Source organism: Macaca mulatta, chromosome 19, assembly GCF_049350105.2.
Source record: "Macaca mulatta isolate MMU2019108-1 chromosome 19, T2T-MMU8v2.0, whole genome shotgun sequence".
Lineage (NCBI taxonomy): Eukaryota > Metazoa > Chordata > Mammalia > Primates > Cercopithecidae > Macaca > Macaca mulatta.
In genome coordinates this window covers 53,255,095-53,275,376 of record NC_133424.1, presented here as the reverse complement: position 1 = coordinate 53,275,376, position 20,282 = coordinate 53,255,095, and the positions used below count along the sequence as shown (strand labels likewise).

Here is a 20,282-nt window from a genome sequence, read left to right as displayed (position 1 = left end):
TTTTTTTTTTTTTTTTTTTTTTTTTTTTGAGACGGAGTCTCGCTCTGTCGCCCAGGCTGGAGTGCAGTGGCCGGATCTCAGCTCACTGCAAGCTCCGCCTCCCGGGTTCACGCCATTCTCCTGCCTCAGCCTCCCGAGTAGCTGGGACTACAGGCGCCGCCACCTCGCCCGGCTAGTTTTTTTTTTTGTATTTTTTAGTAGAGACGGGGTTTCACCGTGTTCGCCAGGATGGTCTCGATCTCCTGACCTCGTGATCCGCCCGTCTCGGCCTCCCAAAGTGCTGGGATTACAGGCTTGAGCCACCGCGCCCGGCCAGAGGTGTCATTTCAAAGCTGAAGAGACGGAGCATTTCTGAGAGTACAGCTTTAGAGCCCGACACACTTGGAGTTTCGCCTCTCCAGGCCTCAGTTTTGTTGGTGTGAAGTGAGCTTGAGTCACAGCCACCTCAAAGGTTGTTTAGGGGATTGGATGATATCACACATGCACAGAGCTCGTACACTGTAGGCGTCCACTACAACCCACTTAGCAAGACAGAATCCTTCAGTTTGTTAAATTGCTTTCCTATCTTTCCTACTCTTCGTTTGATTTAATGATAGTCCCTTACCAGGCCCTCCTTGTGAGTTTAGCCCAGGACTATGCTTCCGTAGCTTACCATTGCCATCCATTTGTTTCACAAGTAGGGAAACTGAGGCCCAGAGAGGGGAAGAGATTTTTTGGGGGCTTTGTTTGTTTGAGACGGAATCTCGCTCTGTTGCCCAGACAGGAGTGCAGTGGTACGATCTTGGCTCACCGCAGCCTCCGCTTCCCGGGTTCAACCGATTCTCCTGCCTCAGCCTCCCGAGTAGCTGGGCTTACCGGCATGCATCACCACGCCCGGCTAATTTTATATTTTTTGTAGAGACGGGGTTTCTCCATGTTGGTCAGGCTGGTCTTGAACTCCCGACCTCAGGTGATCTGTCCGCCTCGGCCTCCCAAAGTGCTGGTATTACAGGCGTGACCCACCGCGCCCGGCGTTTGTTTGTTTTTTGAGACAAAGTCTCGTCCTGTGGCCCAGGCTGGAGTGCAGTGGCACTATCTCTGCTCACTGCTCCCTGGTTCAAGTGATTCTCTTGCCTCAGCCTCCCAAGTAGTTGGGATTACAGGGGCGTGCCACCACGCCCGGCTAAGTACAGACAGGGTTTCACCATGCTGGCCACGCTGGTCTCGAACCCCTGGCCTCGTGTGATCCTCCCACCTCGGCCTCCCAAAGTGCTGGGATTACAGACGTGAGCTACCGTGCCCAGCCGATTCTTTTGAATTCACTGCTGCAGTTCAGGCAGAGCCAGTACTGGGCCAGTGCTAGGCAGGACCCAGGTTTCCCGACTCCCAAGAGGATTTAATTCCGGGGGTGAGAACCGGTCCAGGGAGGGGACTTGTCTCAAGCACATGCAGGCCCTGACTTTGAGTCACCTAAATGGGGGGCGTGGCGACCGTCACACACAAGGCCCCGCGGTAAGGGGACACGCATACACCACAGCCTAGACGCCGATTCCCCGAGAGACCCTCTCTAGTTGTTGCAAGTTAGGGAGCGGGTATCTGGGCGACCCCGGAGGGCAGAGATTGGAAGAGGTTACGGAGAGGCTGTTTTGGCTCTGGGTGGAGACGTCTGACTGTGATGGGGGTCGTGATGGACGCCATCGAGATGTGCACAGTCGGAATGGAGGGTTCTGCTGCCGCCTGGAAGGAGGTATCCGTCCTGAACGTGAGATGAGCGAGTTCCGGTTTTGATCAGGGGAAGGAACTTCTAGACTGGGGGCGGGATTTCCAGTTGGGATCACGAGACAGCACAGTTGAGATGTAGATCCCTGGCTGTCACTAGAAGTGAGGGACAATCTAATGGAGGAGTGCCCAGGACCAGATCATATAAGGCCTAGGAGTTACTGGGAGCCAGGAATGTAGTGATTGTGTTCCTTTGCCACGGGCAACTAGGGGCGGTGGTGATGTGGGCGTCTAGCTCGTGATCAAGAGGGGGCTGTAGTTAATGAGATGAGTAGTTACAACTACTCGTGACGTGGCGCTACATGGTCCCGGAGGCTTGAGTCACGGGCGGGAAGTAGGGACCTGGAACCGGGTACCACATACAGCCCCAAATGCGGCGCGCTCTCGCTCTGCGCAAGCGCAGCACCTGCGAACCAAGACGCTTCTGTTGGGGGCAGGTCAAGCGGCCCAGGAAGGGCGGGGCTTGGAGGCATCGTTCTGCGCATGCGCTTAAGGGGCGTGGCGGTCGCACCTGCGCGAGTTGGGGGAAGGAGGAGGGGCGAGGTGACGCAGGCGTAATAATAGAGAAGGTGCCAGAAAGATCCAAAACAAGTGGCTGCGGCCGTCGCCCAGGAGTCACCGGACGCCAGAATCTGGTGAGGATCCAGAGAGGCCTAATGGTGACTGGTGGCGGGTAGACAGGACCACCTGGGCTCTGGGAAGCAGGCGGGGCCGCCCTTGCAGGGCGAGGGGGTCGGGTTCGGACGATACCACCTGTGTGGAGCAAAGGGGCTGCCTGGGTCGCTCTTCCGTGGAGGGGGCAGAGGGTCATTTTCGGGCGGTACCACTTGCGTAGAGCCGGGGGACTCATCAGACGGTACCACTGGACGGAGCAACGGGGCTCGCCTGGGCAGTCCTACCCAGAGTCAGGGGCAGTCGGCAGGGAGCCCCGGGGTGGACCCCGAGGTTTCTTTGGGCCGCATCGTTTGGTCGGGTCCGGAGGCGAGCTCCGAACGTAGCACGGTGGGGGGGGGGGGCAGAAGCAAAGCGGGCTCCGGCGTCCCGACCTGTTCTTAGGGGACCTCGGGCGGGACCATTCCCTCCCGGGGGAGGGGGAAACCGAGGCGGTTGGGGGTGCGGGAGCGGCCCTGCCCGGCGCGACTGGGCGGGGGAGACGCGCTGGCGGTGTGGGGTTCGGGCCTCCGCGTCGCTGACCACTGCCCCCTCCTCGCTGTGTGGGTTCTAGGCCGGGTTCTGAGCTTGTTCCGCCTCCCTCCCCCGGGAATGGCGCTATCCGGGTCGACCCCGGCCCCGTGCTGGGAGGAGGATGAGTGCCTGGACTACTACGGGATGCTGTCGCTTCACCGTATGTTCGAGGTGGTGGGCGGGCAACTGACCGAGTGCGAGCTGGAGCTCCTGGCCTTTCTGCTGGATGAGGCTCCTGGTGCCGCCGGCGGCTTAGCCCGGGCCCGCAGCGGCCTAGAGCTCCTGCTGGAGCTGGAGCGCCGCGGGCAGTGCGACGAGAGCAACCTGCGGCTGCTGGGGCAACTCCTGCGCGTGCTGGCCCGCCACGACCTGCTGCCGCACCTGGCGCGCAAGCGGCGCCGGCCAGGTACGGTTGAATGGGAGGGTGTCACACTTCCCGGGAGGAAAGGGCCTGGCTCCCGCTGGGCCTCCTGGTGCCTGCAGCTTATGTCCCATTCCACCACTCCCTCTTCCCACAATATCAATGAGAAACACAAGAGGAGGGAAGCATGGCTTTGGGAATTTGGCCACATCAGTGATGACGATTATGGCCACTGTTTACGGAGGACTTGTTTCATGTCAGGCACAGCTGTTAGCCCTTCATATGAACTAGTGCCTTATAGCCTCCCAGTAATCCCACAAGGAAGTCCTGTTACTGTCTTCACTGTAACCAGGAAAATAACAAGTTCAGAGAAGTTAAGCAGTTTGCACATGTAATAACAATCCTGTTTGCTGGGTCTAGGGGGTACAGGATGATGGGGCTGACAAGGTGTTTGTTCCATGAAGTTTAAGTTTAGTGGGACACTCAGACAGAGAACTTATTTTTAGATGCTGTTTTAGGAAGACTAAAAATAATGGAATAGAGAGAGTTGGGAGAGCAGCAAGGTGAAGGGAGGCTTTGTCCTGAGGCTGCACTGCCAGCCATGCATAGACCCCAGGGGAGAAAATGCCAGGGAGCATCCAAGGCCCGAGGTGGGAATTTGGCATCATCAGAGGCCAGTGTGGCAGGAGCAGAGGGGACCCAAGCTAGGGGAGAGAGGGAGGTAAGTTATGAAGGGGCTTGCAGAGACCGTAGCTGGAAAGTGTGGGAGCCAGAATTCAAACCCAGCCAGCTTGTCCCCAGAGTTGATGCCCTTAATCCTTGTGAAGGAAGTGCCCCTGGAGGATAGCAGTCTTGAGGTGAGAAGCTAGGAGGGGTTCAGGCTGCCAGTAGCCCTGTGCATGCCTAGACCAGGCCTTTGTCTGGGTTGCTAAAGGGGCAGTGGCTAGTTTGGGGAGGGGGGATTATGGCCTTCCCTGGCCCAGAGTAAGCCCATAGGATTTAGATAAGCAGGAGAAGGACAGCTCTAGGGAAGAGCTGACAGCGTTTTTGGATATCTATGTCTGAACATTAGGCTCTAGAAGAGAAGATTTGCAGAGCCTGCACAGAGGCCTGCTTACTCCTTGGGGAGAGCTGGGGGCAGTTGATGCCAAGGCAAAGGGCCATTACAAAGACCCTGACCATGACTATTAACAGAATAACCTTGACAGTTTGAGCTGCCATAGACATGGGTTAGATTGCCCCAAGTGGTGATGAGTTCTCTGTCTCAGGAGGCATCTGAGCAACCTCTGCAGGAGGTGTTTCAGAATGAGTGGGTATTTGGGCTCTGACTTCTGGGGAACTTAGGCACCCCGTGGTGCAGGCATTCTTCCCAGAGTGGGAATTAGTGCCAGGAGACTGAATGCTTCTTCCTGTTCTCTTCCTCCAGTGTCTCCAGAACGCTATAGCTATGGCACCTCCAGCTCTTCAAAGAGGACAGAGGGTAGCTGCCGTCGCCGTCGGCAGTCAAGCAGTTCTGCAAATTCTCAGCAGGGTCAGTGGGAGACAGGTGAGCCCAGCTAGGTGGGTGTGATGGCCGTATCCCTCTTTTCCTTATGAACTGTGCCTATCAAGGAAGGGGCCTGAGGGGTTATTCTGTCTCATTTTCACTGTGTGTGTGTATTATATGTATGTGTGTGTTTTTATTGCTACAAATACTGTGTTCTGAAGCAACATATAGAATTGTTGCACATGGTTTCATATTTCTTTTAAATGGTATTACATTGTGGGTATTACTCTGCACCTGGTGGTCTTTCTAGATGTGTCTGAGATTTATTCATGCTATCTCCAATTGTTTTCTTTTAATTGCCATGCCCCAATTAACTTATTTATTCTCCTCACCGCCCCTAATTTTTTTTTTCTGTTTGTTTTTTTCAAGATAGGGGCTTGGTCTGTCACCCAGACTGGAGTACAGTGGTGAAATCATAGCTCTCTGCAGCCTTGAACTCCTGGGCTCAAGCTGTCTTCCCTCTTCAGCCTGTTAAGTAGCTAGAACTACAGGGGCATGCCACCGTATCTGGCTAATTTTTTCATCCTTTATAGAGATGGGGTCTTTCCCTTGTTGCCCAGGCTGGTCTTGGACTCCTAGCCTCAAGCCATCCTCCTACCTCAGTTTCCCAAATTGCTCGATTACAGACATGAGCCATCATGCCCAGCCACCCCTATTTGGTTTTTTTGTTTGTTTGTTTTGAGACAGAGTCTTGCTCTGTCGCCCAGACTGGGGTGCAGTGGCGCAATCTCGGCTCACTGCAAGCTCCACCTCCCGAGTTAATTGCTTTCTCCTGCCTCAGCTTCTCGAGTAGCTGGGACTATAGGTGCCTGCCACCATGCCCAGCTAATTTTTGGTAGAGATGGGGTTTCATATGTTAGCCAGGATGGTCTCGATCTCCTGACCTCGTCATCCGCCCGCCTTGGCCTCCCAAAGTGCTGGGATTACATGCATGAGCCACCGCGCCCGGCCTGGTTTTTTTTTTTTTTTTTTTTTTTTTTTTTGAGGCAGAGTCTCAATCACTCAGGCTGGGGTGCAGTGGTGCAATCTCTACTCACTGCAACCTCTGCCACCCAGGTTCAAGCAATTCTCCTGCCTCAGCCTCCCAAGTAGCTGGAACTATAGGCGTGTGACAGCATGCCTGGCTAATATTTTTGTATTTTTAGTGGAGATGAGGTTTCACTATGTTGCCCAAGCTGGTCTTGATCTGCTGGTCTCAAGAAGTCTGCCCACCTGGGCCTCCCAAAGCGCTGGGATTACGGGCATGAGCCACCGCGCCCTGGCCACCTCTCTTTTTTTCTTTTTATTATGTGAAATTTCAAACATAGAAGTTGAAAGATTAGTACAGTTAACATCTTCCACTTAGGTTCAGTAACTGTTAAGATTTTCCTACTTTTGCTGTATGTGTATATGTAATTCTGGATTTTTTGTTGAACCCTTTGAAAGTAAATTACAAGGCCGGGCGCAGTGGCTCAAGCCTGTAATCCCAGCACTTTGGGAGGCCGAGGTGGGTGGATCACGAGGTCAGGAGATCGAGACCATCCTGGCTAACACGGTGAAACCCCGTCTCTACTAAAAATACAAAAAACTAGCCGGGCGTGGTGGCGGGCGCCTGTAGTCCCAGCTACTCGGAGGCTGAGGCAGGAGAATGGCGGGAACCCGGGAGGTGGAGCTTGCAGTGAGCCGAGATCGGGCCACTGCACTCCAGCCTGGGCCACACAGCGAGACTCTGTCTCAAAAAAAAAAAAAAAGAAAGAAAGTAAATTACAGACATCAGGATGCTTTACCCCTAAATTAGGCATCCATGGAGAATAAGGATGTTTTCCTTTACCACTTTAAGACCATTATACCTAAGAAAATAAACACAAATTCTCTAATATTCTAACAGTCAATTTTCACATATCCGCAGATTGTGGGGCCGTTCAGAATCTGTTCATAGTTGAGTTGGCATGCATTCCGTTGTTATGTCTCCTTAGTTTCCTCCCGTAGTGCAGAAACTGTCCCTATACCCCATACCTTTTTCTTTTTCCTGTAACATTGATTTATTCACCCTAGCAGGCCGGTGGTTTTGTAGAATGTCCTGATTGTTTATCTATTTCCTGATGGAGTCATTTAACTCGTCCCTCTTTCCCTTACATTTCTTATTAAATGGGAATTGTGTCTGAGGCTTGGTTAGATTCAGTTTATACGTTTCTGGCAGGAATAATCCTTGGTTGCTGCCATCTAGTTCATACTGGAGTACATCCCCAGGCATGTATGGCCTGGCTTTTCTGATGTGGGAAAATTTGATCACCTGGTTAAGCGATTGTCTGCCATGTTTGTCCATTGAGAAGGGACGTTTAGTTCTCGTGGTTAGTAAATAGTCTATGAGATGATACTTTGGCACGTCCTGTTCCCTAATAGCCATTTACTCAGTGGGTTTCACATGTGTGAGCTCCTTCTGAATCAGTTATCACATTGGTGTTTATAAAATGGTGATTTTTCTAATTCTTTTTCTTTTTTCTTTCTCTTTCAAGAGGTATTCCCCCAATGCCCCTTTGAGTTTGAGTGTCACTATAGACCCGTACGCTATTTACGGACTTGTTACAGTCAGTCAGTCTTCTGAAGGTTCCAGTTGGCTAGCCTCTTGTGTCTTCTTCATGTGTTTATATTGTTCTTTGGGTGCTTCCTGCTTTGTGGCACTGCAAGATGTCCTGGGCTCACTTTGAACTTTCCCTTCCCCACCCTAGAATCAGCTGTTTTTCAAGGAAGCTGTAGTATTTAGAGACCAAAACCTGGGTGCTGAGTGTGTATATTGTTTCTAGGTTCTTTCAGTGAATAGTGCTAGAGACTTTACTTTTCAAAAAGTTTCTGTTAGTATTTTAAATTTAAGATTAACATCATAGCCATGTTTGGTGGCTTATGCCTGTAATCTTAGTGCTTTGGGTGGCTGAAGCGGGAGGATTGCCTGAGGCCAGGAGTTCGAGATCAGCCTGGGCAATATAGTGAGACCCTCTGTCTAAAAAGGTAAAAAACCTGGCTGGGTGCAGTGGCTCACACTTGTAGTCCCAGCAGTTTGGGAGGCTGAGGCGGGTGGACTGCTTCAGCCCAGGCATTTGAGACCAGCCTGGGCAACATGGCAAAACCCTGTCTCTATAAAAAATACAAAAAATTAGCCTGGCATGGTGATGTGTGTGTGTAGTCCCAGCTACTCAGGAGGCTGAGGTAGGAGGATTGCTTGAGTCAGGGAGGTGGAGGTTACAGTGAGCTGAGATCACGCCACTGCACTCCAGTCTGGGTGACGGAGCAAGACTCTGTCTCAGAGAAAAAAAAAATGAGCTGGGTGTGGTGGCATGCCACTGGTCAATAGAAGGAGACCCAGACTCTAAACAAAGAAACAAGAACGTTACAAAGACTTTTTTTTGAGATGGAGTCTCACTCTGTCACCCAGGCTGGAGTACAGTGGCGCCATCTCAGCTCACTGCAACCTCTGCCTCCCAGGTTCAAGCGATCCTCCTGTGTCAGCCTCCCGAGTAGCTGGGACTACAGGCACACACCACCACATCCAGCTAATGTATTTTTAGTATTTTAGTAGGAACGGGGTTTCACCATGTTGGCCAGGCTAGTCTTGAACTCCTGACCCCAGCTGAACTGCTTGCTTTGGCCTCCCAAAGTGCTGGGATTATATGTGTGAGCCACTGCTCCCAGCCAGACTTTTTATTATTATTATTTTGAGAAAGAGTTTCACTCTTGTTGCCCAGGCTGAAGTGCAATGGCATGATCTCGGCTCACTGCAACCTCTGCCTCCCGGGTTTAAGCAATTCTTCTGCTTCAGCCTCCTGAGTAGCTGGGATTACAGGCATGTGCCACCACGCCCGACTAATTTTGTATTTTTAGTGGAGACGGGGTTTCTCCATGTTGGTTAGGCTGGTCTTGAACTCCCGACTTCAGGTGATCCGCCCGCTTTGGCCTCCCAAAGTGCTGGGATTACAGGCGTGAGCCACTGCACCTGGCCCCAGCCAGACTTTTTTATACTAAAAGTCTTTCCTCTTAATAATACTGTGATGTGGATTTGTTTGATTTATTTTACAATGGTAATTAAATAGCATCAAAATAACAAAGTCAGTACAACTGCTGACTATATCTAGTGAATGAAACTTAGATTTTATTTGTGTTTTTTGTTCTCTGAGCATATCCCATTGAGATTTTACAGTCAGAATGTTCTTCAAGTTACTTGAATAATCTTTCATCTGATTATTCATGTTACCAATTATGTATACAATCCCCTTCCTCCCTCCCTCCCTCCCTTCTTCCCTTCCTTCCTTCCTTCCTTTTCCTTCTCTTCTTCCTTCTCCCTTCAAGGGTCTAGCTCTGTTTCCCAGGCTGGAGTCCAGTGGCGCAAACATTGCTTACTGCAGCCTAGACCTCCTGGACTCAAGCAGTCTTCCCACCTCAGCCACCCAAGTAGCTGGAACTACAGGCACGTGCCACCACACCTGGCTAATTTTTTTTTTTTTTTTAGTAGAGACGGATTTTTCCATGTTGCCCCAGGTTCCAGGTTGGTTTTGAACTGCTGGGCTGTAGGCTGCGATTACAGACATGAACCACAGCATCCGACCAGGTTCATTTTCTTCTGTGTTTAATTTTCTTTTTTTTTTTTTTTTTTTTTGAGACAGGGTCTCACACTGTTGCTCAGGCTGGAGTGCAGTGACACAATCTTGGCTCACTGCAGCCTCCGGCTCCCAGGTTCAAGCAATTCTCCATCCTCAGCTTCCCCAGTAGCTGGGATTACAGGTGAGCACCAACATGCCCAGCTGATTTTTGTATTTTTTGTAGAGACACGTTTCACCATGTTGGTCAGACTGGTCTCAAACTCCTGATCTCAAGTGATCCACCCACCTCGGCCTTCCAGAAGTGCTGGGATTATAGGTGGGAGCCACCGCATGCCTGGCCTGTTTGTGTTAATTTTATGGTTTATTTCTTTTAACTTTTTAAATGTGTAAATCGGTTACATGAGTCAAAAGTCAAAACTGAAGCATGGGGCCGGGCTTGGTGACTCAACGCCCATAATCCCAGCACTTCGGGAGGCCAAGGCAGGTGGATCACTTGAGGTCAGGAGTTCCAGACTGGTCTGGCCAACATGGTGAAACCCATCTCTACTTAAAATACAAAATTAGCCAGTTGTGATGGCAGACACCTGTAATCCCAGCTACTCGGGGGCATGAGGCAGGAGAATTGCTTGAACCTGGGAGGCAGAGGTTGCATTGCGCCACTGCACTCCAGCCTGGGCAACAAGAGTGAAACTCGATCTCAAAAAAAAAAAAAACAACAAAAAAACAAATATGAAAAGTGTTTTTTGACCAGGCACGGTGGCTCACGCCTGTAATCCCAGTACTTTGGGAGGCCGAGGCGGGCGGATCACAAGGTTAGGAGATGGAGACCATCCTGGCTAATGCTGTGAAACCCCGTCTCTACTAAAAAATACAAAAAATTAGCCGGGCGTGGTGGTGGGCGTCTGTAGTCCCACCTACTTGGGAGGCTGAGGTGGGAGAATGGCGTGAACCCGGGTGGTGGAGCTTGCAGTGAGCCGAGATGGTGCCACTGCACTCCAGCCTGGGAGACAGAGCGAGATTCTGTCTCAAAAAAAAAAAGAAAAAAAAAAGAAAAGTGTTTTTAGACATGTCATTTCTACTGTTGGGTGCCCGTCACCCCCAGTTCATTCATTTCTAGTCTGTGCTTCCAGTGTTTCATTTTGCAAATATATATAATCTTAATTTCTTTCTTTTCTTATGCAAAGTACAGCACATTGTACACACTTATTTGTATCTTGCTTTAAATCCTTAAACAGTCTATCTTGGAGATCTCCCTATATTCCTGTTTTTTCTTGCCAGATATGTTGTTCCCAGGTTTTCATCGTGATAAACAATGCCCTGGTGGCGGTTGTCGTGTTTGTCTCCTGGTGTAAGTGTGCAGAGATTTCTCTAGGGTCCCATCACACCTGGAGTGGGCCTGCTGCAGCATGGTAGGGTGTATTCATGTGCCCTTCCTAGATGATACTAGTTGGTACTCTTCATCTTTTAGAAAGGGCCACTGAAGAAGGGAGGCAGAGTGGCTCACTCGGGCTCAGCACCAAGAACACCTTGAGTTATTTTCCAGGCATACAGCTGGGCACTCTAGCTGTCATCCTAGTCCTCAACTTGCCCCATTTTTTTCTCCTCAGGCTCCCCCCCAACCAAGCGGCAGCGGCGGAGTCGAGGCCGGCCCAGTGGTGGTGCCAGACGGCGGCGGAGAGGGGCTCCAGCCGCACCCCAGCAGCAGCCAGAGCCCGCCAGACCTTCCTCCGAAGGCAAAGTGACCTGTGGTAGGTGTCTGCAGGCCTTGGCAATGCGTGCCCCGGGCGGGCTACAGAGGGTGGGAGAAATGAGCATTTTTCTGGGGCATATGACACACTTGGCAGATGGGTGGCAGCTCTCGTTCACCACAGTGGAATTCTTGTCCTTTCTCTTGTCATCTTGCCTGTCTGCATCCTATCCATCGTTGAAGGATCAGATCTTGTGCCACCTCCTTCAGGAAGCCTTTCCTGACAACCCCCTGCCCTAGTTTCAGTTGTGTATTCAGTAAACATCTGCCTGGGTTTACTTATTCAGACGTTTCTTGTGCAGTGGCAGCATATCACAGGCTAAAAAAACGACGATCCTGGATCAGGCTGCCTGATTTACATCCTGGTCTTGGCACTTAAATAAGTTGTCCAACCTCAGGCCAGTAATTGAACCTCTCTGCCTCAGTTTCATTTCATTTCTTTTTTTTTTTTTTTGAGACGCTGTCTCTCAGGCTGGAGTGCAGTGGCGTGATCTTGCCTTACTGCAACCTCCGCCTCCTGGGCTCAGCAGTTCTCCTGCCTCAGCCTCCCAAGTAGCTGGGATTACTGGCACCCACTGCCACACCCAGCTGATTTTTGTATTTTTAGTAGAGACGGGTTTCACCATGTTGGCCAGGCTGGTCTCGAACTCCTGACATCAAGTGATGCACCTGCCTCGGCTTTCCAAAGTTCTGGGATTACAGGTGTGAGCCACCGCGTCCAGCCATCCACCTCAGTTTCCACATCTGTAAAGTGAGGCTGATAATCGCCTCCCTGTTTGGATTGTTGGGAGAAAACAGATTTACCCACGGTATGCCTGGAGCAGCGCCCAACCTGGCACACGCTGTACGAGGGTTTATTGTTCTCACTGTTGCTGCGCAGTATGCCTGGGGCAGGAGTGCTGCAGCGAGGGTTCCCGATCTTATGGAGCTGGCCTAGTCAGGTGACCAGTGAGACTGAAGATCATTTTAGACAATGATAAGCGCCACGAAGAGAGGGTGGGAGCATGTCTAGGAGCCAGGCTGGGGCCGGAGCAGCTGGGCCTGGAGGACCACGGCAGGGATGACAGTTTGGATTTTATTCCATGCACCAGGCACTGTCAATGGGTTTTGAGCAGGAGGGTGACATGATGTGATACCTCTTCAAGGAACTCTAACTCCATCTGGAAAATCAGTTATTAAGCAAGTTAGGGTTTTCAAAGTGTTTAGCACGCACTGGGCATCTAGTAGGTGCTCTGCTAGGTGTGTGTTAAGTAGATTAATCGCTTGAAGAGGCTGTGAGGTCTGCAGAGAAGGACTGGGCAGAGGTCTGGCCTGGGGGTCGTGTTGGAGAGGGTGAGAAGTGACCTAGGAAGTAAAGAAGGGCACTGGCCATAGGGCTGACTGTAGACACAGTGGATTGGGGACTCTGCTGTGAGACTACTTTGACCTTGCCCTTGAGAAATTCCACTTGGTCCTGTGGGGAGGACACAGCCATGAGCACCCCCTCAACTGTAGTACTCCTTTGTCTAGTTGGGCAGCCTTTGGAAACACAGAAGGGATCAAATATGGTCTTCGAGCTCTCAGGCTGCAGAGAAGACAGATCAGAAAAGTGGCAGCGAGGCTGGTGTGACAAGTGGCACAGGCATCGTGAGTGCAGGGGCTCTGGCGTGTGCAGGGAGTCCCCTGACCAGCCCCAGTTTCCTTGTGGAGGTGCCATGTCTAGAACAAGCTCAAGGAAGCTGGAAGAGGAGCTGGAAAGGGTGATCCTGGCAGAGTGACTTATGTGTGCAGTCCCTAGCCGGATGTGGTCAGGGCTGAGTCTGTCTGGAGCAGAGGCTTTGTGGGTGAGAGCGGGTTGAGATGAAGCAGGCAGGGGGCCTTGAAGGTTTGGATTTTATTCCAGGGGGCGGTGGGTGGGGGAGCCATAGAAGGGTTTATTTGTTAATTCCTTTATCCAGTTTTTATTAGTGAGTATCTTCTCTATACCAAGCACTGTTCCAGGCACGGAGGGCACAGAATTGGACCAGGTGAAGAAATTCCTCAGCCTCCAGAAGTTTACATTATAGTGGGCGAGACAGATAACTCGAAAATAAGCCAGCATAGCAGGTGGCATCAGCTAGTGACAAGTGCCCTAATGAAACATGAGGCTAGGGGTGGTGCTGAGCCCCTGTGGAGGGCTGAGGCTGCTGAGGGAGGGGAGGAGGCACTGGGGGAAGCGGCAGGTGCTCAAGGTGGAAGGGTTCAGTGGAGGAGGCCAGTGTGGAAGCCGGAGGTCAGGCGGCCTAGTTGGAGCTGGTGAGATGCTGGCGTGTCCCGTCTTCCAGGAGACCTTGGCCTGGAGGTGCTTCCTTCTGCCATTTGCAGAGCTTTCTCCAGCCCACAAAGCATGCACACCTGCCCCCTCCTAGTGCCCATGATGGCCCTCCAGGGAGTGGGCATCATGCCCACTTTGTAGATGAGGCAGCAGATACCTGTGCTGGGTGCTGTCAGAAGGAACAGACCTAGAGAGCCAGCCCTAGGTCCAGGCAGCTACGCGGGCTTGTGGGGCAGAGTTTGAGGGGGTGGTTGCCTGGTGTGACTCCCCTTCGAATCAGCCAGTAATTCCCAGAGCCACCAGGCTGGCTGGGCAGGTGAGGGAGTCATTGCCTCAAGGAAGACAGGAACAGACCAAGGGAGGCTTCGAATGTTTCCCGAGGCGAGGAGGTTGTTAACCAGGGCATGGCTAGGCCTCTGTGGGAGATGGGTGAGCAGGTCTGACTGCTGACTCACCGGGCAGGGTGGGGCTGGAGTGAGGTTCTCCCCATCTGGGCTCCTGTTTTTCCCTCTGGAAAATGGGATGGCGGCCAGGCACAGTGGCTCACGCCTGTAATCCCAGCACTTTGGGAGGCCGAGGCGGGCGGATCACGAGATCAAGAGATGGAGACCATCCTGGCTAACCCGGTGAAACCCCGTCTCTACCAAACACACACACACACACACACACACACACACACACACACACACACACACACACACACACACACAAAATTAGCAGGGCGTTGTGGTGGGTGCCTGTAGTTCCAGCTACTCAGCAGGAGAATGGAGTGAACCCAGAAGGCAGAGGTTGCAGTGAGTCGAGATCGCACCACTGCACCACTACAGCCTGGGCGACAGATACAGGCTCCGTCTCCAAAAAAAAAAAAAAAAAAAAAAAAAGGGATGGCTTACTTTTAGAGAGGCCAAATGCCAGAGGTGGAAGGCCTGACTGAAGAAGAGGCCTGCCATTCTTAACTCCTCCTCAGCTGTGATACCTGTGACTCCCCGCCAGCTGCCCTCCATTGAGGGATAGAACTAGACAAACTCCCAACTGCCTGAGACAGTGAGGAAGGGCACCTTGGTGGTCCTAGGCTTGGACACAGGACATCTGAGCGACCGTGTCCTTCTCAGGGTCTGTGGTGGGCACTACACACCTGGCCGTGAGTTCTCAAGACAGCCGTTGAGGTGGGGTGACATCTTGCAAAGGAAGAGGCATGCTCAGGGAAAGGCAGTCACTAGTCTCAGTGGCAGGGGGCAGAGCTGGACTGAAACTTGGGTTTGTTTATTTGTTTATTCCATATGTATTTATAGAGTGTTTAGTATTGGCTAGGTTAGCAGGGATGGGAGGCCCTGCCCTCATTGAGCTTGTGTTCTGGCGGGAGAAAGCCAAGGGAGAGATTTCAGACGTCAGGGAAAGGATGTTCCCGATGGAGAGGACAGCGGGAGCACAGGCCCAAGTGGGACGTGCCAGTGCTCAAGCGAAGCGTGGAGGATGGCAAGGAAACTGGCAGGAATGGAGGAGACCCCTAGGAGAGGGAACCAGGGCAGATCCTGCGGGGCCTGGGTTTTGCATTTCTTTTAATTATGGAAAGCAGTTGGAGGATTTGAATGACAGGATCAGTTTTGCTTCTCCCCTGCAATTTTTTTTTTTTTTTTTTTTAAATTATGAGACAGGGTCTCAGTCTGTCGCCCAGGCTGGAGCACAGTGGCTCAATCTCAGCTCACTGCAACCTCCGCTTCCCAGGTCAAGTGATTCTCCAGCCTCAGACTCCTGAGTAGCTAGGACTGCAAACATCACCCACCATGCCTAGCTAATTTCTGTGTTTTTTTTTTTTAGAGGCAGGGTCTTGCCCTGTTGCCCAGGCTGGTCTTGAACTCCTGAGCTCAAAGCGATTCACCTGCCTTGGCCTCCCAAAGTGCTGGGATTACAGGCATGAGCCACCGCCTGGCCCCTGCAATTTTTTCTGTGGAAAATATACCAAAGTGAATAGACTAGCTTCAGCCATTGTCAACTCATGACTGATCTCAACTTAGGATAATTAGGAATTTTGGAGTCAATTCTGGTTGCCCTATGATGTCATCTGTAGATGTTTCACTGTGTATTTTGTTTTTGAGATGGAGTTTTGCTTTTGTTGCCCAGGCTGGAGTGCAATGACACGATCTCAGCTCATTGCAACCTCTGCCTCTTGGGTTGGAGTGATTCTCCTGCCTCAGCCTCCCGAGTAGCTAGCATTACAGGCATATGCTATGACACCTGGCTAATTTTGTATTTTTAGTAGAGATGGGGTTTCTCCATGTTGGTCAGGCTGGTCTCGAACTCCCGACCTCAGGTGATCTGCCTGCCTCGGCCTCCCAAAGTGTTGGGATTACAGGTGTGAGCCACTGTGGCTGGCCAAAGATAAAAATAGGGTTTCACACCAAAAAAGATTAATAACTCCTTACTATCAAATATCTGATCAGTGCTCAGATTTTCAGTTGTCTCATAAGTGTAGGTTCTCTGAAGTCTGTCCTTTCCCCTACCATCTGTCTTTCTCTGCCTTGCATTGTATTTTTTGAAAGCAGTTGTCCCGTAGCATTTCCCGAAGACTGGATTTTGCTGACTGTATCCTGCAGTAGGGTTGATCAGTGTGTTCTACCCTGTCTTTTGTATTTCCTGAAGATTGGAAGTAGGGTCTGGAGAGGCTTGATCAGATTCTGGTTTGATGTTTTGTTTTCCTCAAGCCTGCTTCTGAGGGTGTGTTGTGCCCCTCCATCAGGAAGCAGGTGATGGCTGCTTATCCCTCTCTGGAGTTGGAGGCAGCTTCTCCTCATTGCCTCAAATCAGTAGTTCAGTAGGAGTTGAAGAACTTTCCATTTGACATGATGATGCTGGCTTTGTTGTGGAGAAGAGATGAGTGAGGCAAGCCAGGATGCTGGGAGGGGTCCCACCATTGTCCAGAGGGGGCTGGTGCTGGTCCTGGTGTGGTGGCAGGGGCAGGTGTGGGGTCTCTCCACTGAAGCACATTGGCCACCTCTCTCCAGCAAGGCTGGAAGCCCTCCAGTACTGTGGAAGCACAGGTCCTCTTTTTCCCCAGCCCACCTGTGTTAGTTCATTTTTGTGTTGCTATAAAGAAATACCTGAGACTGGGCCGGGCGCGGTGGCTCACGCCTGTAATCCCAGCACTTTGGGAGGCCGAGGCGGGCGGATCACAAGGTCAGGAGATCGAGACCACGGTGAAACCCCGTCTCTACTAAAAATACAAAAAATTAGCCGGGCGCGGTTGTGGGCGCCTGTAGTCCCAGCTACTCGGGAGGCTGAGGCAGGAGAATGGCGTGAACCCGGGAGGCGGAGCTTGCAGTGAGCTGAGATCGCGCCACTGCACTCCAGCCTGGGCTGGGCGACAGAGCGAGACTCCGTCTCAAAAAAAAAAAAAAAAAAAAAAAAAAGACCTGAGACTGTGTAATTTGTAAAGAAAAGAGGTTTATTTGGCTCACGCTTCTTCAGGCTGTATAAGAAGCATGATGCCAGCATCTGCTTCTGTTGAGGACCTCCGGAAGCTTCCACTCATGGTGGAAGGCCAAAGGGAGCTGGCTTGTCACATGGCAAGAGGTGGGGGGTGGGGGAGCTGCCACACACTTAACCAGCGGTCACGGGAAATACCAGAGCAAGAACTCACTCGTCATCAAGGGATTCATGAGGGACCCAGCCCCATGATCCAACACCTTCCATCAGGCCCCACCTACAATATTGGAGTCACATTTCAGCATGAGATTGGGAGAGAACTCACATCCAAACCTGATCACCACCCAACTAGGAACTCTTGGAGGGAGGACTTGAATGAAGTTCATCTCTGGGCTCCCAGACACACCCAGCCCAGGACCTGCTCCCTCGAACTTCGCCCTGGTCCCCCACTGAGTAGCCCATTTCACTTGATGTCCCATCTGCCCCGAAGAGAGACTGGTGAGGTGGGGGTGGGGGACAAAAGGGTGCCGGGCCCACCTGCGTGGAGGAAGCAGGAGCAGCTCTCCTCTCTAGGAAGGCGTGGCACCTGCCCCTGCCCTCCCAGGGACAGGGAACTTTTCCCCACAGCTGCCAAAGTGGAAAAGATGCAGCCAGCTCCCGGTCCAGCACACATGGTGCTGGATACTCTTCCCGCCTCCCTACTCAGGGCCACACTGGACAGTTCCTCCACTGCTCTCCGTGTCTATTGCTCTCATCCTGGACAGCCACTTGTGACCCTTCCCCACCTGCTGCCGTGGCCCTGTTTCTACTCACCTGCCACTTCACAGCACAGCTGGAGTCGCCCCTAAGTCAGCAGGTCCTGCCTCTTGTCCTCTCTGCATGCCTGGCCTTCCTGGCCTCCCCTCTTTCCTTGCATTCAGCCCCAAATTATCACAATAGCCCCATGTGGGCGGCTGCTAGGGGGAGCCTTGTTTTACACAGGAGGCCACCGAGGTGCAGAGAGGTGTGGTCACCTCCAGAGGCCGTAGAATCTTGAGTCTGCTGGCGATTGGGATTGAGATCAGCCTCCCTGACCTGGCTGCCAGTTCTCCTCTAGTGCCCTTCTGCCCTCCACGTTCCTGCCACACCGGCCCCTCAGCCTGTGCAGGCCTGAAGTTCATTTTCTCTCTGGACTTCCATGAATGCTCATCTCTCCTGAGAATGCCATTCTTTTTTTCTCTCTTGTTTTTCTTTCTAAACCTACTTGTCCTCCTTCACATTTTACTTCAGATGTCATTTTCTAGAGAGATCTCTGATCCTTTCAATCTGAACTATAACTTGCTCTGTCTCATTTTCTCTGCTGGCCCTCAGATGTCTTTTAGTTGTGTATTTGATGTGTATGGTTCTGTGTGAGGTAGCAAACAGGATGGGGTAGTTAAGAGCGCAGATGCAGGAACCAATACTTCAGGTAAAATTCCAGCTCTGCCATTTCCTGTCTGGTGGCCTTAGGCAGGTGACTCAACTTGTGTGCTTCAATGTCCCCATCTGCAGAAAAGGGATAATAACAGCATCACCTCATAAGGTTGTGGGGACAATCCAAGGGGTCGGCAGATGTGAAGTATGTAGTACTGTGCCAGCCCATAGTAAAAGCTATATGCAGGTGTCACCTGTTGTGATTATTTTGGGGAGGGGTAAAGCACATGATTGGGTGCTAAGGGTGGAGCAGAGGCTCAGAGAAGGCTCACCTTCTCCTATTGCCTGGTGGCACCTCCCTGTCTTTTCCCTGTGCACCATGATCATGCTTTCCAGCTCAGAGGTGGGAGTGTGGTCTGCTGAAGGATTTGCTCATCTGTAAACGGGGCTGATGAAGTGCTCTGAGGATTAGATGGGCTGAGAGAGGAAAGCCCTTGAGTAGAGCCTGGCTTGTGGGGAGTGCTTCCTAACTGAGGGTTACACGTCTCCCCGTCCCACTTGTGGCAGGGCCCTCGTGTCACTGTAGCATGCTTGGCATTCATGAAATATCTGTTGAATAAGAGATTGAGGCCAGGCGCGGTGGCTCACGCCTGTAATCCCAGCATTTTGGGAGGCCGAGGCGGGCGGATCACAAGGTCAGGAGATCGAGACCATCCTGGCTAACACAGTGAAACCCCCGTCTCTACCAAAAATACAAAAAAATTAACCAGTCGCAGTGGTGGGCGCCTGTAGTGCCAGCTACTCCGGTGGCTGAGGCCGGAGAATGGCATGAACCCACGAGACGGAGCTTGCAGTGAGCCGAGTTCATGCCACTGCACTCCAGCTTGGGCAACAGAGCGAGACTCCGTCTCAAAAAAAAAAAAAAAAAAGATTGAACGGGGGCACAGAGATCTGCTCTGGCCTTGTCCCTTTCCCCTGTCCACTGTGACATGGTAGGGGCTCTGGGTGAATTGAGAATTTACACCAGAGGTTCACGCTGGGGAGAAGGACGAACTGAGAGAGGACTCAGCTCACTAGCTGAGCCTTGGCAAGTGTTCTGGATGGAGGAGGTAGACAGGTCATTTTCTGAGTAAGGGTCTTGTTGGGAACATTTTCTTGTGACTCGAGTGCAGGGTATGGGGGGACATGGGAGGGGTTGGAGGAGTCCAAGGAGGAGGTTGGCTTAGGGACCCATGAGAGAGAGGTGAAGGCCTGGGTGAGGGCCATAGTGGTAGGGAGGTGGGTGTCGAAATTACAGTTCCTGTTTTTGGGAGCCTTCTTTGTCGTAGGGCTGTGAGTCAAGCATTTTACGAGTTGCCTCATTTAATCCTTGTGACCTCAATGTGCAGCAGGGACCTCTTGTTTGTTTGTGTGTCAGATGGGGAAACAGGTTCAGAGAGGTGAGGTCACATGCCCAAGGCCCCACAGCTTAGAGAGTGGCAGAGCTGGGACTCACCTCAAGGTCTGTAGGACTCTGCCACCCTGCCCTGCCTCTGTGGCCAGCCACCCCTGTGTGGCCTGGAACAGGCGCTGCTTCTCCCAGCCCCCTGCTTTCCCACCCACATTGATTGAGGTCATGGCCAGTTGCTTACTGGAGTCAAGGACTCAGTCAAGGACCTGGTCCTCTGGATGGAGACAGCTGGGCCTGAATGCCGTGGGAGGGCCCGGGGGCTGAGGCCGGGCAGGCTTCCCTGGGCATTGAGTGGAGAGGATGGGGTTCCCCTAGAGCCAGAAAGAGGAAGGGTTTGGGGTGGGAGGAGGAAGTGGGCAGGGCTGTGAGGTTGTCTTGGGGAGCAGGGGCCCTGCCTTCTCTTTTCTGCTCAGTGGCTGACATGGTCTATGAAAGTTGAAGGGAGCCACAGCATGAGACGTTCCCTCCCAGAGCCTCGTTTCCTTATCTGTCAAGTGGGCTAACGGTGGCCCCTGCCCCACAGGGCTGATTCTACTGCATCCCCAAGGGTCAGGTA

General features: G+C 52.0%; 1 protein-coding gene and 1 long non-coding RNA gene across 10 annotated transcripts in view; one reads left to right on the top strand and one right to left on the bottom strand.

Annotated features, from left to right (window-relative positions):
- The window catches only part of DEDD2 (death effector domain containing 2), a 60,868-nt gene that overhangs the window by 37,697 nt on the left and 2,889 nt on the right, over positions 1 to 20,282 (top strand). The window contains exons 1-6 of one of the 9 annotated variants that reach the window (XM_077983100.1): positions 7 to 137; positions 388 to 832; positions 1,119 to 1,726; positions 2,984 to 3,349; positions 4,731 to 4,850; positions 11,029 to 11,169. In XM_077983100.1, the coding sequence (XP_077839226.1) occupies positions 3,022 to 3,349; positions 4,731 to 4,850; positions 11,029 to 11,169 (589 nt within the window). In that variant the 5' untranslated portion in view covers positions 7 to 137; positions 388 to 832; positions 1,119 to 1,726; positions 2,984 to 3,021. Of the gene's footprint in view, positions 1 to 6; positions 1,727 to 2,306; positions 2,394 to 2,983; positions 3,350 to 4,730; positions 4,851 to 11,028; positions 11,170 to 20,282 lie in introns of those variants that run through there. The other 8 variants (XM_077983101.1, XM_015124083.3, XM_077983099.1 and 5 more) reach the window with 8 other exon arrangements.
- LOC144337545 (uncharacterized) lies at positions 15,081 to 19,659 on the bottom strand. Its single transcript, XR_013410751.1, has 2 exons — positions 16,589 to 19,659; positions 15,081 to 15,767 (listed from the first exon to the last, which is right to left on the bottom strand). It is a non-coding gene; the product is annotated as an uncharacterized LOC144337545 (long non-coding RNA).